At 41.2% G+C, this 17942-nt stretch overlaps 1 protein-coding gene and 1 long non-coding RNA gene across 2 annotated transcripts in view; one reads left to right on the top strand and one right to left on the bottom strand.

Moving 5' to 3' along the window:
* LOC146470564 (putative ATP-dependent RNA helicase DDX43) overlaps positions 1-15036 on the top strand; it is a 25693-nt gene extending 10657 nt beyond the window's left edge. Inside the window, exons 10-23 of the mRNA XM_085121739.1 lie at positions 112-176; positions 359-469; positions 5923-5996; positions 6580-6647; positions 6978-7078; positions 8044-8131; positions 9294-9353; positions 9851-9918; positions 10898-10966; positions 11278-11385; positions 12171-12245; positions 12322-12409; positions 12946-13057; positions 13952-15036. Of these exons, the coding sequence (XP_084977865.1) occupies positions 112-176; positions 359-469; positions 5923-5996; positions 6580-6647; positions 6978-7078; positions 8044-8131; positions 9294-9353; positions 9851-9918; positions 10898-10966; positions 11278-11385; positions 12171-12245; positions 12322-12409; positions 12946-13057; positions 13952-14133 (1269 nt within the window). The 3' untranslated portion in view covers positions 14134-15036. The remainder of the gene's footprint in view (positions 1-111; positions 177-358; positions 470-5922; positions 5997-6579; positions 6648-6977; positions 7079-8043; positions 8132-9293; positions 9354-9850; positions 9919-10897; positions 10967-11277; positions 11386-12170; positions 12246-12321; positions 12410-12945; positions 13058-13951) is intronic.
* On the bottom strand, positions 14817-17942 carry LOC146470563 (uncharacterized). The gene is made up of 2 exons (XR_014866995.1): positions 17441-17942; positions 14817-17081 (listed from the first exon to the last, which is right to left on the bottom strand). It is a non-coding gene; the product is annotated as an uncharacterized LOC146470563 (long non-coding RNA).

The following is a 17942-nucleotide window of genomic DNA, read 5'->3' as shown; positions in this document are numbered from 1 at the left end:
AATTAAACCAGTTTAAATTCCTTCCAATTTTTCATCCAATGTGTCCTTTAATTGTTGTTATTGCCACTGTTGTTGTATACATATATTGTACCTTTTTCTTTTCATCAACAGACGGGCACAGGGAAAACATTAGCTTTCCTTCTTCCTGCCTTTTTACATATTGATGGACAACAAACGTGAGTAATTTATACTCTAATTATCTTCATGTTGTAATGTTTTGGGGCAGGAACATAATTTATTTCTCCAAGGGTTAAGCAGCAGTGTTTGAGGAAAGAGAGACTAGTCTTGCTCATTGTAATCACAAATTTGTATCACATGCAATGCCATGGTTATTTAACTATTTATGACGTTATTTCAGACCTCGTAACCAAAGAGGTGGTCCAACAGTATTGGTATTGTCACCTACTCGAGAACTTGCCCTACAAATTGAGTCTGAAGTAAAGAAGTTTCATTACCGAGGAATTAAAAGGTTGGTAGAGCTCTTGCTGTATAATTTATTCCTCGCGAAGCGAGGGCCGAAGGCCCGAGCGTAGCGAGGTTAATAAATTTGTTGGGCCGAGCCGGCCCGAGTGTTACACACTCCACAAGCTTAAACTGTAAACGACGTTTTATTACAAGTACAAACTGCGTACTGTCCGATTACATCAGCCATGAGCACATGGTTCGTCCTCGCTCTTCCCGGCATTCTTCACGGTATAGACAATCTCGCGTCACGCACCACTCACACGCGTGTCACACGCTCTACACGCTCTACACACTCCCCCTCCAAAACAAATGGACGAACGAAACGCTAGAAAAAAAAATGACAAACTAAACTGAGAGTTAAGGTCAATGTTACATAGTCCTCTCATGCGAAGAAATCATACAAAATCTCTTATCCATAATCCTCAACCTTGGGTCCTGGATGACGCAACTGGTTTTCCCGGAATAGTCAGCAATAGGAAAGTGGTAAATAAGGCACCTGTGGCCAGGTCCAATAGTAGAAAGGTCCATGATAGGGAACAGGTAAAGCCGGTGGCGATGTCCACGGCATCTGAACGTAGTTAACCAATGGATTGACACGCTGGTACTCCGGGTTTCCTAGGGAGTTGTACGTGAAGATCTGTGGTGGCCTACACTGACGTTGTGGTCGGGTTGACACGCTCTCCTCGGTGCTGACATCAAGATCCGAAAATTCCTCGTCAACTGACCTATTCTCACTCCCGATGATGAGGTCCACATCTGTAGTGGGAACAATTTCGGCCTGGTCTAGGGGCTCATTTGGCTCCGAGCATGATGAATTTGATGATCCGGTTTCTTGTGAATATCCCACTAATCTGGTTTCTGTTAGGTCATCACTCTCGTCCTCTGAGGACAGCCCATCACTTGTCTTTGGTGGCAATGCGGAGCTCGTGATGGTTCTCCTGGCCTGATGAACAGGTTCAACTACTGAGCTTCCAAGTTCCAGCGCATCACAAGGCAAAAGTAAGTTCCTGTGGAGCACCCTTGCGCGACCACGCCCATTCTCTGGCTTGAGTCTGTAAACCGGACTATCCCCTCCCAATCTTTCAGCAACGACGTGGATGGTCTCTTCCCAGTGTGATCTCAATTTTCCAGGGCCGCCCCGTTCGGCTAAATTTCTAACCAGCACTTGGTCCCCGGGTTGAAGCACTCCGCCTGACACTCTCCTGTCATAGTAATCTTTGCTACGTCTAGCAGCCTTCTTTGCAGTCTTCTGAGCAATCTGACATGCTTCGTCCATGTCTTCCCGCCACTTGCGCACATAGGAATTATGGTCAACTCGACCATTATTGTCCTGATTGAAGTTAAATATAAGATCGATGGGTAGTCTTGGATTACGACCAAACAGCAGATAATATGGCGCGAATCCAGTAGCCTCATGTTTGGTACAGTTATATGCATGAATCATCTTGTTAAGTGATTCGTCCCATTTGCGCTTCTTCAATTCGGGAAGGGTCCTGAGCATTGACAACAACGTGCGATTCATCCTTTCCACTTGTCCATTCCCTTGGGGGTGGTACGGCGTTGTGCGAGACTTGGAGACACCAGTTAACTTGTTTAATTGACGCAGGAGCTGATTTTCAAATTCTCCACCCTGGTCGCTATGGAGGCGAGCTGGAAACCCAAACCTCGGAATGTAGTCATTGAAAAGTTTTTCGGCTACAGTACGTGCTGTCTTGTTTCGAGTAGGGTAAGCCTGAGCATACCTTGTGAAGTGATCAACTACGAGTAAAATATACTCAAATCCTCTTTGGCTCTTTTCCAGGTGAAGAAAATCGATCGAGACCATTTCAAAGGGTGCTGTAGTGGTGATACTTTCCATAGGCGCCCTAACTGATGTACTTGGTTTCTTGTGCCGAATGCAGCTGCACTTGTTTGTAATGAAATAAGTGATGTCCTGTTGCATGCGGGGCCAGTAAAACCTGGACCTAGCTAAATCTAACACTCGGTCAACACCCAGGTGACCCATCTCAGTGTGTAGCTCCCGGTAAACGAGTTGTCTGAACTTTAGGGGAAGAACTAACTGTTGTCGATTCTTGGTTTTGCGCCACAGAGTTCCGTCTGCTGAAATGTGAAGATTATTCCATTCTCTTATATAACAAAACATCTCATTGTCCCTGGTCCTGCCGCCTGTCAACTTAGGGGGATATCCTTGTTGTTTGAATTGCATGATTTGTGAAATGACTGAGTCTTCCCGCTGAGCTCGCTGAATTTCTCCCGGTACCAATTGTGTAAGAGTTAAGTCGCTGACAATGGGTTCTTGGTCTGCAATACTAATATTCGCAGAGACTGCAGTCAACCACGGAATCTCTTCCGCTCTCTGGTGTGTTAGTCCCTGGATCGTTGCATCAATGGCTTCCTTGTCCATTCCAGCAGTACAGCTATCCATGTACTCTCGCGGGTCTATCGGTAGGCGAGATAGTATATCTGCATCAATGTTAGTTTTCCCAGGTCTATATCGCAGGCAAAAATTGAAGTCAGCTAGCTCTGCCACCCATCGATGTCCAACAGCAGACAGTTTCGCGGAAGTTAATATGTACGTTAAAGGGTTATTATCTGTATAGACGTCAAATGATGGAGCATAATACAAATAATCCCGAAATTTTTCAGTCACAGCCCATTTAAGAGCCAGAAACTCCAGTTTTCCCACATGCAAGTGATAGTTTTTCTCTGCTGGGGTTAGGGTCCTTGATGCGTAACCGATAACTTTCAACTTCCTGTCCTGCTCCTGGTATAACACGGCGCCCAGGCCTTCATGAGAGGCATCCGTATGCAGTACAAATGGTTTGGAAAAATCGGGAAAAGCCATCACTGGTGGTCTTGTTACACAGTCAACTAGCAAGTTTAATCTCTCCTGGTGATCGTCTGACCAGTTGATCCTGTGGTTATTTGGTAGCTGTTGTTTTCCCCCGACTGTAGCATTAGATTTACCACCTTGATTAGCACTCTGCGATACGGCCATAAGGTCATAGAGGGGTTTGGCGATGCGTGAGAAGTCTGGAATGTACTGTCTGTAGTACCCCAGGAATCCGAGTAACTTGCGGATGTCCCCCACAGTGTTTGGTTTCTCACTTTTCAACTTCTGAACTGCTTTTGTATCCTCCGGGTCCAAAGAGTAACCATCAGCTGACACGATCCTACCTAAATATCTGACCCTTTGCTGGAAGAAATTGCACTTGGATGGTTTTAATTTAATCCCATGTTCCTGAAGTCTGCGCAGTACTCGCTGAACATCTCTGACATGATCTTCAAATGTTCGGCTATAATCTAGAATATCATCGAGGTATGGAATACAGATATCGTCACGTAATCCGCGCAAGCATTCCTCCATGCATCGCTGAAAGGCTGCGGGGGCATTCATTAAACCAAATGGGATCCTGTTCCATTGATATAGCCCCCAAGGGGTGACGAATGCGGTAAGGGGTCGGCTCTTGTCCGCAACAAAGCCCTGGTGATATGCCTTCCCTTGGTCGAGAACAGTAAACCACTTATTACCCCCCAGCCCATTCAGAATATCCTGTATCCGTGGGATTGGCTGGCGCTCAGGGTAAGTTTTCCTGTTAAGTTCTCGATAGTCAATACATAATCGTAAACTACCATCCTTCTTCCGAACACAAACCATGGGGGAAGAATATGCCGAGTGGGACTTGCTGATCCAGTTGCAATTGATCAAGTCTTCTATATACTCCTTCACTTCTCCGTAAAGAGGTTTTGGAATGGACACATAGTTCTTTCGCACAGGCTGGTCATCACTTAGATTGATTTCCAATTCCAAATTATCAATGCACCCAACTTCATTCTCGTCTCTGGCAAATGCATCAGCCTCTTCCTGTAACATTTGGCGAACAATGGATTGCTGTTCTTCTTCCAAATGGCTAAGGCCAACAGGCGGGTCCCACAATTCCTGTGCTTGTTCCTCTGATGGGGAAACATCAACTGAATCTCCTTCCTGGACGTGCTCCTGGTCTGGCGGCTTCGGAATAGGTAACACTGACTTAACCATTTGAATCTGACCTAGTTCGGTTCTTCGTTTCAGCAGGATGTCCTTATCGATGTTGTTATGTACTAAGATTGTAACCTGGCTGGATGTGCCCGGGGCTATCTTACTCAGTTCCTCAGATAATTGAAGTCCCTCCGGGAGATCGCCTTCTTCCTTTGGCTCAAATATTATCGGCAATTCTTCTGCAACAGGCCCGAGGTGGACACGACACTTAACTCTAACTGACTGTCCCTTTGGAACCACAACATCTTTCTTGCCAACCCTGACTACAGATGTGCCAGCATCTTGAGTCCTTGTGCGAACAATATTGACAAATGTCCCCAATTTGGAATAGTGAACTGAGGGGAAAGATTGTCGAATTATATTTTCAGAAACACCTACGGGGTCTCCATTGTGTTTCTTCAAAATCTCCTCTATCACATTGAATCCAATAATGGGTAACTCCTGTTCCTGTTGTCCCACTAGCACTGGTACGGTCAGCTCATCCGAGTCCCCAGATAGTCTAAATGTCACTTCGATCCAGCCATCGAAGGGAATGTCAGTCCCATTCATAGCCTCCAAACTCAATCCCTGCCCATCTTCTAACAATTCACCAACACTTTTTAATTTTTCCAGGGGAAGGTAAGCCTCCTTCCATGCCCGCGATACACAAACTTGGGACCCGGTGTCCCATAATGCCTCCACCTCTATTCCTTGCATACTACATTTCACTATGCACCTCTGTCCTACCAGTTTGGTTAGTCCCGCTTGCTGTTTTGGAGTTAGATGGCAAGCGAATGTCGTGTTCAAAGGTACATTTTTAGCTTCGAGCTAAGCCGCGCGAATTCGAGCGAAAAATATATTTATATATGTCTATATATGTTTATATCTTTGAAGGTGTCCGCACAATGACGTCAGACTGTCTGGCGTTGTCTGGAGCAAAATTTGCATACATGGAAAAAATATGCGTGCATGATCAAATTTCAACTGCAATGTTCATCAGTATTCACTGGACACAGAACTATCTCTTCAGAATCTTTTCCCTTTCTTTTAGAAATCTTTTTTGTGAAAGAGTGCATTAAAGAAATTACACGTTTTGTGGCCGCGGTCAATAATTTTCCGTGGGAAATAAATTCATCGAACACGACAGCGCTGCACACCTGTTGTACATTATGTCGCGTCAGAAATAGATTTTCAACCGCAAACTAGCCCGTGGAACTACAAAAACACCATGCTCATCAAAAAAAATTCTTATGCGCCTCTTAATCTCCTCGTTTGATGCTACAATACGAGTAAAGAGGGCTTTCCACCCAGCCCCCGCCTCGCGAGGTTTTGCGAGTCACGTATTTCTAGTCCATAGTTGTCTGACGTTTCATTAAGTCACTTTGCTTCCCATCTTGTACAGGCTGTAACTGTAATCTGCCTAATACTGTTGTTTGCAGTGTCTGTGTGTATGGTGGAGGAAGCCGCAAGGGCCAGATTCAAGTGGTGCAGAAAGGAGTGGAAATTGTAATTGGTAAGCTCATGCTTGCTGGTACAAAATGGATGTAAAAGAACATAAAAATAAAATTTTGCATGCTTGTACATGGTGACATTTGTCAAAAACAAAAAAGAAGTCAGACTGGTTGTACATTGTTATGTACAAATTAAACGGGCATCAATTGAGTTTTTGTTCTGTGATGAATGTTTACAAAACTTAAACCCATGTACTATAAAAGACAGCAGAAATGGAATAAACTAAGGTAGCGGTCAGTGTAGCAGTTAGGGTTGGAGTTTTAATAAGATGATTGGAAGATCAGAGAGTTGGTGGTTCTAGGCTAGGCATTGCCTCTGTTCACCCAGGTATATAAATGGGTACTGGTGACATACTGCTGGGGGTAACCCTGCGATAGACTACAATGTAGCTTCCCATCCAGGGTGGAGACGCAATACTCCCAGTTGCTTCATGCTTCAAAAACAAGGTTATGCTCCGGCTCTATGGCCACTTAGGCTTGTCGTGTAACTTTACCTTACACTCTGTTATTCGCTTGGTTGCCATAACACAAATGTTACATCTGTGTTTGCTTGTACTAATGTCATTATGCTTCTCTCTTCATAAGCCACCCCTGGTAGATTGAATGACCTCCTTATGAATGAAATTATGGATGTCAAAAGTGTCACATATTTGGTAAGAGTATTGTCCAACTGCATTCTAACTTTGCAAAACATACATTTGTAATATTTTCATTTCCATTTTGTTCCAGTAAAGGTTAAATGGAGAATGTAAACACACAACAGTGAATTTTTCAATCCATTCAGATTGCCTTTCTTAACATGAATGCATGCCATTCTAACCAATTTAATTTGTAGCTAGTTTGGCCACGTTGAAATACAGGCTTAACAAGTTCAAATCATTAGGAGTTTGTTTGAAAAACTTAACTTACTTGTAATTTATACCTCCTTTGTGATCTTGTTTTTTTCATTGCTCATTGCTGTACCATGTTTTACTCTGTTTCAGGTTCTTGATGAGGCAGACAGGATGCTTGACATGGGATTTGAACCAGAAATAAAGAAAATACTGCTTGATATCAGACCTGACAGGCAGACTATTATGACCAGGTGTGGGACAGTGTGAAGTACTGTGATTTTGAGTTGTGATTTTGGTACATGTTTCATTGACCTATTGACCTTTTTTTTGGAAGTACACTGAACATACAAAAGTTGAGATCAACATTACTGTAAACATTACCTTATGAGCATTAGTGATTTTACTTAACCCGTGAAATAGGTAGAAGGCTACTACAGTGTACATGCTATTATGCACTAATTCCATTGTCTTGTTTTGTTTACCTGAGCTATTTGGTACTAGTTGTTATTCTCTGTTTCATGGGTCAAGTAAAATCACTCTATAAAAATTGTACGTTCAAGATTTTCTCGGCATTTGATGTTTCAATGACTTCATGTCATCATTGTCAATTGTGAAGATGTTAACATACTGTAGCTGGCATATTATAATAATATACAGAAACGTATATGTGACAAAGGTACAAGTGAATTAAATTTGAGCATGAGAACGTAAGAAACTTGATAATTAAACAAAAAGTTTCTTGCTGATATAATCCACTTAAGTGTTTAAGGTCAATCTTTTCTTTCTAATCTGAGCATTTCAAAAATTAAACACAAAAAATTGTTGCTACCTCTACATAAGAGGTAACAGATTTCAAAGTTTAGTTGCAGCTACTGGTTAGAGTTCTGTGTTTCACTGGATTAAGTAACAGCCCAATGATAGCTTACACATAGAGTCCACTTTGTAGTGTTGTGTCAACAAGAAGCCTATTACATTATACAGTCAATTCCATTTATTGCAGACACCCTTGGGACTGGGAGTTAGTGCCCTTAGTAATGTGAGTCTGTAATAGAAGGACTTTTTTTTTTCAGTTGTACGTCTGTAATTTATTTCTGTCAGGGATTTAGTTGCTGTCCATATTATCAGGGTGTCCATAATAGCAAGGTGTCCGCAAGGCGAGAGTTGACTGTATCTGAAATTTCCAGAATATCATAGTCTTTGCTCCTTTATTTTTTAGTGCCACATGGCCTAAAGGTGTTCAGCGAATGGCTGATCAGTATATGAAAGATCCTGTGAGAGTTTTTGTGGGCTCACTGGATTTAAATGTAAGTGTATCAGTGATAATGTTGTACATACAGTGTACATAATTTGTTGAAGCAATTGAATCTAGACGTGCATGGCATGCATTTCTCAACAGTCGCAAAAGCATTTTGGGCCTGAAAAACCACAGGTAGCCTAAGCTTGAAATATGAGCCCTAGTTATGCAACGGTTGAAAAATATAAGGATTTGTATGGAACTAAAACTCACTGGAATCGCGCTAAATCGCCCTAAAAACCACATAGGAGGCAAGAAATACACAAGAGAAGCAAGGTGGGTGATTTTTATTTAAAAATTCGTTCATATTTTTAGCCTCTAAAATAAACTGTTTTTCTCCCATACAAATCCTTATATTTTTCAACTGTTGCGTAAGTAGCGCTCATATTTCGAGCTTGGGCTACCTTTGGAAAAACTGTTAAAATATGGGCAAAATTTTCATTGCCAGAAATTCAGTTTTTAACAATTTTGAAAGCTAAAACATTGAAAACTTTACAAGATGAAGAACCAATCAATGAGAAACAGGTTTGAAAAATGTTTCTTGGACCCAAATACTTTTCGGGAGTTTTAAGAAATGCACCCCTGGCCTTGACATTTTACTGTGTTCTTTGTAATTCAGACATATAAATGGGAACCTACATGAAGAGTATAAGCCATCATGTTCTAGGTACATCTTTACGCTAAAGACAAGGTTTGAAATCCGCTGGACATTAAAATTCACAACATTTCCATAGAATTATTAAACATAAATTCACATCATTTATTGCTGAAAGCAAGAGTTCTAAAAAAGGCAGATAACTGAACAAATTAACAACAAAAACAACACTGCAATAATTATTTTACCTACAACTGTAGACTGAACACTGGATTATTAATTAAATCATGGAATTTGTGGCAGTCAATCTGACAATACATCTTCCTTTTAGACCTTTAACCCATTTACCCCTAATATCAAAGAACAAATTCTCCTGTCTTGTCTCCATACTTTTCTTAGTACTGGGGAGAAGTTATTAAAATATCAAGAAAATTCACCTTGGGTGATCATATCCTTAATTCTCATGACCTCAGGGGTTGAATCAGCATTGATATTACAAGGAGAAATTTGATGCTTATCACTGTTAGGGCTTAAAGGGTTAGACAGTGCTGATAATTTGTTGAATTTGCCTTGTTAGGCCTGCCACAATGTTACTCAACTGGTGGAAATTTTAGATCCAGAAGATAAGAAAGAAAGGGTAAGTATGTTTGACCTGTTAGTGTCTTGTATTTTATTACTGGTATATCTTGTTGTTGTTGTCATCATTGTCAATGTCATCATCATCATCATCATCATCATCATCATCATCTCCAGCAGCAGCATTATGGGCAGTTCCTCGCTGCACCAGAAGGTCAAATAATTATGTCATTTAATTCTTTGCAGACCTCTCATTTGTTGTAAAATAGGAAGCATACTGTATATTTCAGTCATGTAAGGGATGTGCATGTATTTCCCATTCTAAGTATGGTAAATTAATGTACATACATTGCAACTGCATGTGCCATACTTGAAGAGCTACATTGTATACTACAATAAATTTATTTCGATGTACCATGGAACATTACAGTGGGATAACATGTAGGTATCCCAAGGAGGACTTCATGATCACTACTAGATGTAACTAGCAAACAAAGATTTATCCCTTGATACTAATTATTGTCTTTTGCTTTTTTGTTTTTGTTTGTTTTCTCCCAGACTCTTGATTTTATTGCTGGAATGAGTGTCCATGACAAAGTGCTCATTTTTGTTGGCAAGAAAGTCAAGTAAGATACCATCCTGGGCTAGCGCATTGCACCAGTCAGGATTATTTCTGACTAATCTATCCAATTACTTTAGAAAATTATAACAGACTATCTGTTATAATACCAAACCTGACTCTACATGTAGCAGAGGTTTCATTGAGATTTTGAACAGTTGGGCAAGAGGTTATTGCACCTGGGCAGGATAGTGTACTTGGATTATGTTCTTTTATTGATTGAGATGTTAAAAGCAGCTGGGCAAAGTTGTGTTCACAGACGGTCAATTTGACCAGCTATTCTCAAACTCATTAATAATTCATGCAGTCAAAAGCCAATAAATGACCTCCATTTCGGTCAGGTGGATGAATCTTGATACCCCAATGAAACACCAGATGAAACACCACCAGGTTTTCATCTGAGATGAAACATGTTTTTCATCTGAGATCAAACATTTGCATTTTAATGAGATTAATTTCTTATTGTTTCATTTGAGAAGACATGTCAAAAACTCGGGCTTCGTGCTTTATCACGGGTTCCAAATACCTCGAAACAGATGAAAGCACTCGGCCTGCGGCCTCGTGCTTTCATCTGTTTCTCAGTATTTGGAACCCGTGATAAAGCACTCGCCCTCGTTTTTGACATATTACTTCATAAATAATGTAGCCTGTTAGAGGTGTTTAGATTGTGGGGATTATTGAGAAAAGATGGTGTTTGAGCTGGGAAAAATGATGCAAGGGGAAAGTGGGAAGCCCCCAAACCATATCTGACACTGAAGCAAAGGATATTTGGGTATGGATTGATCTTTTAAAGCCTTAGGTTAACTTTCTTGAGTTCTGTTCACAAAGGCACTTATAACTAAACGTGGTTTGCTCTCTCTCCACGATTTTACTTAATCTTTTCTTGGGGCATTTCGTGTATGAGTAAAGATTTTTAGTGCAAGTTGTACCAATAGGCAGCAGTTGGAAAGACTGACCTACATGTAAATGGATATGTTTTCATTTAGAGCTGATGACATTGCAAGTGACTTCATGTTGACAGGTGTGGAGGGCGTTCAGTGTATACATGGAGACAGGTCAGTTGACATGGGAAAATTGTGTGACCTGTACATGAAGCACCATATGCCTTAATTGATAGGCGCTTTTCGCTTGTCTTTTGTAAAACGTTTTGAGTGGTGCACTGTTGTGAACATGCTCTTAGTAAAATTATTACGTAATAGTCAAGGCAACTTTGTAATGAATGAGAAGCTTAGAATGGTACACTATTAGCAAACTACAGTATGAAAAAACGCTTATATTGTTACAAACTTATAGAACAGTTCATGTGCATGTCTTGTTCCCAACAACACAGAGGCAGTTGTTTTATTTTTCCAATTTCCTTTTTCAGGGAACAAGCCGACCGTGAACAGGCCCTGGATGACTTCAAAACCGGCAGAGCCAGAATTCTCATAGCAACGGACGTAGCTTCAAGAGGGTTGGATATCCGGGGTGTCACGTGAGTCAGGTTTTCTCATATATTGTGTCTATAATTTTGCCATGTTGATTTCAATGTACCATGAAACATTCCTCTTCGATTTTGCCGTACAGTACATCCGTTCACTAAATACACTTTAAACTCCGTTAACATTCATCTATTCACTCAGATGCTTTCATGGATACCTTCTCCTCACCGTTTCAAGTCGTTAGCAAACTGCAGCTTGTTGATCCTATATTGATTCATTGACAAAAAAAAATCCATTCGTTTATGACTCGTAGAATAATCGCAGTGCTGTGCTGAGAAAATAGAAATAATTGCTTTAACATGACTAACATGACGGATGCGTGCGTGCGACGTACAGGATGGGGTTCCTCGCTACTTCGAGATACTCGTGGCCGCCTGCTTACGAAGATTTTCGGAGAATCGAAGAAATCGATAACTCCCCGTCACATCCTATTATGTATTGAAGACTGTTTACAACATACCGAGTTTCAGCCGGCATATATATGGTCAAATGGCAATCCTACATGTACAGCATATTCACAAAGGTTGCAGCACATTTATAATAGACTGCAACGTGTATTCAATAATAAAACTTTTATTCGTCTTTCTAAACGCTTTTTCCGCTCGGCGTTCCAGAAATAAGAGCCTGTCCGCAACTTGCTCTCCACAGTATTTTATTTACAATCCCTCTTAAGCGGTCAAACTTGAGGAAGTTGTCTAAAGAAGTCAAAAGATAGAACGGTATTAACTTCAAAGAAAATTCAAGATGTAGACTTTTTTTGATACATCCATTTTTGTAGGTGTGTACTCAACTTTGACTTTCCGCGTAACATAGAAGACTACGTTCATCGAATCGGCCGCACAGGAAGGGCAGGGTGAGTACGTCAGTGTCTTGCACAGTCGCACCATACTACTTGTGGTCTGTTCTTTACGATGTCTGCTTTATTTCAGGAAAAAGGGTACGTCACTAACGTTTGTGACACGAGATGACTGGAGACAAGCACATAAGCTGATCAATATCATGGTGGAAGCCAATCAGGTACATTGTAGTAAAGTGTATTGTCATTTGAAGCCTTTGAAAAGGTTCCGTGGTTGGGAATAGCCCCGTCGCCTTCTCTCTCCCTGGTTTCTTCATGCTTCCTAGCCACCACTCTTCGTGTGGTTGTAGACTAGAAGATAACCTGGTGAGTTGTTGGGTGAAAATAGAACGACACGGGCAATAACCAAGTAAGGTCGAAGCTTGGAGGCGTCTTTCCCTCTTCCGGTCTTTTTGCTCGCTGTGATATTCTTGCCGTGTTCCTACTAAGGAGCCGGTTCACAGGCTATATCATTGTCTCCCAGTTTATTTATTTAAGCACTTAATATAACCGTTGGTGATTCAAAAATGGTCCCTTCGTGGAACTTTTTCTCGTATTTCTGGTCGCAGCGTTCGTCGGCTTTCGGTCCGTAGTGACACCGGCGGTTGTGGTTTTCTTTCCACTCGTCAACCACATCATCATTTAACTATTCAGTGTTAACACAGAAACTTTGGGACTATTTCTTTGAATTTTACGCTGTTTATTGCACTGTTTGCAGGAAGTTCCCGATGAGTTGGCAGATATGGCGCAGCGATACGAGCAGTTCCGTGAACGGAATGGTTACAATCGTGAAGGAGGAGGGAGGGGAGACAGGGGAGACAGGGGCGGAGGTATAGATACAGTATAAGATTGTATTGTATTATGTTTATTTTGATACTGTTAGACAGATTGCAGTCCTTACATCTCGAAATAATAGTAAAAATAGTTGACTGATCTAGATGGTATGTAAGTAAGGTCAAGTCGCACTTCGAGTCTAAGTGGCCCACACGGCCGGAGCTTAGCTGGTTTCTGCAGCAGGAAGCAACTAGGAGTATTGCTGCTCCCCCCAGGATGGGATGCTAGTCCATCGCAGGGTTACGCCCAACAGTATGTCACCCGTTCCAATTTAAACACCTGGGTGAAGAGAGACAATGTGGGGTAAAGTTTCTTGTCTAAGGAAACAACACAGCATTGAAGAGACCAACCTATCCTCAGCTTAAATGGGGTTATTACACTAGGATTTTGCTGGTTTCTTTGTCAAATCTCCCTAGCCATTTTGATAAAGTGCCCTCTGTTATACACTGCATCTATAACTTTTAAGAAATATAATTATATCGAGTGAAGGAGAACAAACCTTGACGAACGATTTTAAGCGACTTTTCAACACACATCGACAGAACGCCAATTCAGTGTTTCATGAAATTTTAAATAATTTCCATCCTCACTGTCTGTTAGCCAATAACGATAGTTTCTGTGCGCTTGACTGGTGTTGTGACCAAGATAGTACGTTTCAGTCAGGTCAGTTTATAAATGAGTACGGGCCAACAGTTAGAGAAGGTTCAAGCCTAAATAATTTTGGTCATTAACCCTGCGATGGAACTTCATCGGATCCTTTTGGGGCTATTTTGCATCATTGAGCTAAGTTCAGGTGGCGTGGGTTGCCTGTGCTATCTAGTGTGGGCGGACTGTGTCCTGAGTGAGGCTTGACCGCTTAAAGCATTGATTTTCTGTTGCTCATTTTGCAGGCGGTGGTGGCAGCGGTTGTTACAACTGCGGTGACAGTGGTCATTTTGCTCGCGAGTGCCCCAAGGGAGGCGGTGACAGGCGAGGTGGAGGTGGACGGCAGAAGAAGGATAGTGGCAGAAGAGAGCGTAATGACTTTGGTCTTGTTAGTACTGGGTATGACATGGGATATGGCTTTTGGTGATGGGGATTTACCCCCACCCCACCCTTGTTAGTATGGTGGATATGCAAGTGAATACCCTACTCGGCACACCCTCGTGTCTATCCAGTTCTGTGGAACGTTTTTCCGTTTACCAAGGAACAGTTTGCCACCCTTGCCCCGTTGTCTAAGGGCTTGTTGCATCAAAAGTCGTAGCAGACAGGTCCTCGGGTTTGTGCAGTTTTTGAAAGTTATGGCTTTCACGGATGTATTTTGGACAGACTGCCATCTCTCTCCATTGCTCTTCAAACGTTTGTAGCTGAGAGGCACCGAGAAGCTGAGTACAATCTACACAACTTTATAGAGTAGTTATCACTTTCACAAGCCCAGGAAGATACTCTCCAGTTTATTATTTCAGTTCACACCTAAAGATGTACACGGAACTCTTTATAATGCCAGCTTGAAACATTGCGTTTCCTTGAGTTGCATTTACAGCGTTGCCCCGTTTTGAAGAGGTAAATGGGCAGTTACGGAGCTACGAATAATCTGGATTCTGGGAAATCATTGAAGTGACAACACTGGAATTGTCGATGCGAACCTTTAAAACCAAGACATTGGACATTTGGTTCTAATGTTCTAAAGAATCTCTCATTTCTATTGATCGCTACAACACTCTTTATTCTTGAGTCGAACTATTAATCATGCAATGTGTTTATTACTTTTAAGCCTGCAAATAAATCCTTAAGTCTGGCGGCAATTCATGTAAAGGCTTTTCAGTAGCGGTTCTGTTTATCATGCTGTACATATAGAACAGTTCCAGGAAAGGTTGTTTCAACCGTTGCGTTTGCGGACTTTAGATATTCTGAAATGTGACCTCTCAGAAGATAGCTTCTTATCTTCTGAAAATTTTATTAAAATTTATCAAACTAAATCTCGGCATTCTTTAAAGAGAAAGGAGTTCATTTTTCTGTGGGAATGGGAAATAGAGATTTAAACGCCGTTATTTCTATGTGCGTTAAATATGGTGTAATTTCCATTTCACGCCTTGTGCAGTCTCAGTGAAAAAGCTAGGGAATGAGTGTAAAGCCGGCAAACTAATTTTTGGTTTCGTCAGTGTGGAGCCTTTTTTACGAACCACAGTAACCAGATAAGATCCTGAACAGCTGGAAAAACTGACCAGTAGGATCGTTTATGCTTGAACGGTGGTCAGACAAGCGAATTGTGGACACAATTCTCGGTGCGCATGTGCATGAATACGGTGCCCGAACCACAGGGACCACTTACTACTGTTATTTTCAAGGACACCATTCCGGGACACTGGTCTGTATGCTTTTTTCTGGGTGTCCAAATTTTACTCATTCCTTATACTGTTAATCAGCAACATTGTAAGGAAAGAAAAAGTTTCTCTTCTCAGTTCCTTCGAAAAAGAAAAAAAGGAATATTGTTAAAACAGTTCCATTTAGTGTTCGGGTACTGTGCCTCAGCACGCGCACACAGATCGAAATGGCGTCTTAGTTATCTCCTGTTGGCTTAATTCATACGTCGCTGATTTTCAGTCTCGTCCAATGCAATTCAAACTACAAATAATTGGAACCGAATCAACAATCTATTCGATGCTTAGGAATTGCAGGAGACGTGGCACTGTGGTACGTTCTCATGAATTTTTTTGTTTTTTGTTTTGAAATTCATCTCCAATCCACCTTACCGACAAAGATGGCGACTGGTACCTTTACCCATAATTCTTAGCATACGAAAACCGTGAAAACGCTCATAAAAACGCACAGAAAAGTTCTAAAAACTTCAAACCTAGCATACACTCTGTTGTTAGTGCAGGGACGACTTTCGCAAAAACTATGGCCTTCTATGTGCCTATTGGCTGTGTTAGGTTCGCAAGGTATTGTGGTAAAATGTACAGCCGCCATCTTTTTCCGTATGGTGGATTTTAGCCGGAACGTTAGCGACAAAGACCTGGGGTGGAATAACCTCCGATGTGACGTCGGTGGTTCATGTTCTAATTTGTCGGAACAGTACTCTCAGTAGTATCGTAAGGTGTGTCGGAGGTATGTTGGCGTCATACAAGAACCAGGTTTTTTCGTCTTTGAATTTGCAAGACTCGTCATTAGTCCCTTGCGGTATTGCAAATGATTTGTATTTTTACATTTTACTAAAATTGTTATTAAATACAATATTACAATTATGTCTGTAGATATTGTATTAAGAAAATACAACAGATTTTAATGAAAATGGAAATTAAAAATATAGTTGCGTTAATATAATCAATGTCCCATCTTTGTGTCAGAAAAAAAAAACACCATCGTAAAGATAGTACCTTTGTAAAGTAGTCTGCAAACAATCCATGAGCTAAAGCAATCTCAAAGTGCGCTGATACAGTTTATGTTGTGATTTTGGTTCTTGTGAAACCTGTTGTTGAAACGGCCATACTTCACAGCGCTTAACGTTTTTAAGTGTATAGAGTGTTTTCACATGACGTCACAACGGCCATATTGGTGTCCCAAAATAAAGAAATGGCGGCCGTGTTGGTGTCCCAAACTAAACCTCTGGGAATTTAACTCTATTTTTATGCAAATACTTTCTTTTGTTTCAGTAAATCAATATGGCCAGTAGTCACGTGAATGAAAACGCGCTATAGAAAACGCTAGCCTGTGTGAACATTGAATTTGCTGTACCAACACTTGGTTACCCTGTGAAAGCACAACATGCTATTTGCTCTCCGTTGCCCGTTCCGGAGTTCAAATTGAGACTGGGGACGAGTTTTTAAATTTTGATTGCGTTCGACGTAGAAAGAACGCACTCCTAATTACGTTTGGAGTCGAGACTGCATGGGACAATCAACGAATGAATGGATCTTGGGACGCGTATTTGGTATCCACCGCAGATTTTGCAGGGGCGGATGACATTATCACCAACTTGGCAAAGGAGAGAGACCCTGGGATCGAGATCATTGAACGCCACTCCCTAATCTTTGATTATTACTAGTTTAAGGGGGGATTTCACCTAAACGCCATTTTTCCGCCACTTGACATGGCTAATAATGGAAATATCTCGTTCACGTTTCAAGCAATCCAAAAATTCTATCACCATCCCGTGAATCTGTTGTGGAATGTTTTGTGAATTTTTGGGTGATTTTGGGGTATATTTGGGAGGGGTATATTTGGTAAAATTAATTTAAGAAATATTGAAGATTTAGTGAATTTTAAATTAGAATTTGTAGTTAATAATTAATAGACGGACACCAAGTTAGTCCGCTAGCAACCTGGGGTGCTCTTGCGTAGGTATCAACTGTCTGTTGGTGTTCCAAAATCATTTTCTTTCTTCTATCTCCTCTTAAAACCTCTTCAAATCAGTCATTGGAGTCCATCACAGGAAAGATCAGTAAATTTGGACATTTTATATACCACTGTCATGTTATTTCACTGCCACCTCCTTTTCTAATTCCCGCACAATATTGTTAACTGATGCTGAAATTTTGTCACGGAAACGCTTTACCATTTTAGTATGCAACATTTATTCACCTTAATTTCGCTTAAAAGTATCTAATACTGCACAGCCTGAAATCCTCGAAGAACAAACAAATTTATGACTCAAACCTGTAGACACTGTTGTTCGCCTTTTTTAACAAAGGTTCGCTGAGATTCGTGAGATTTTCTCACGCAAACGCGTCACATATCGAACTATACAGATCAAAAGCGTTTTTACACTCCCTTCAGATATCATATCAAATCTACGACAGCCCGATGTTGCTAATACTTTTCTCTTTTGCAAACAACGAAGATCTCTCAAGCATCAGCGAGACTACAGGGAAAGCTCAGGTGTCTTTAAGTTTGCACAAAATC

The sequence above is a fragment of the Pavona decussata genome, unplaced genomic scaffold, assembly GCF_977016875.1.
Source record: "Pavona decussata unplaced genomic scaffold, jaPavDecu1.1 SCAFFOLD_113, whole genome shotgun sequence".
Classification (NCBI taxonomy): domain Eukaryota; kingdom Metazoa; phylum Cnidaria; class Anthozoa; order Scleractinia; family Agariciidae; genus Pavona; species Pavona decussata.
The sequence above is the reverse complement of the archived record's forward strand: the minus strand, read 5'-3'. Positions and strand labels throughout refer to the sequence as shown.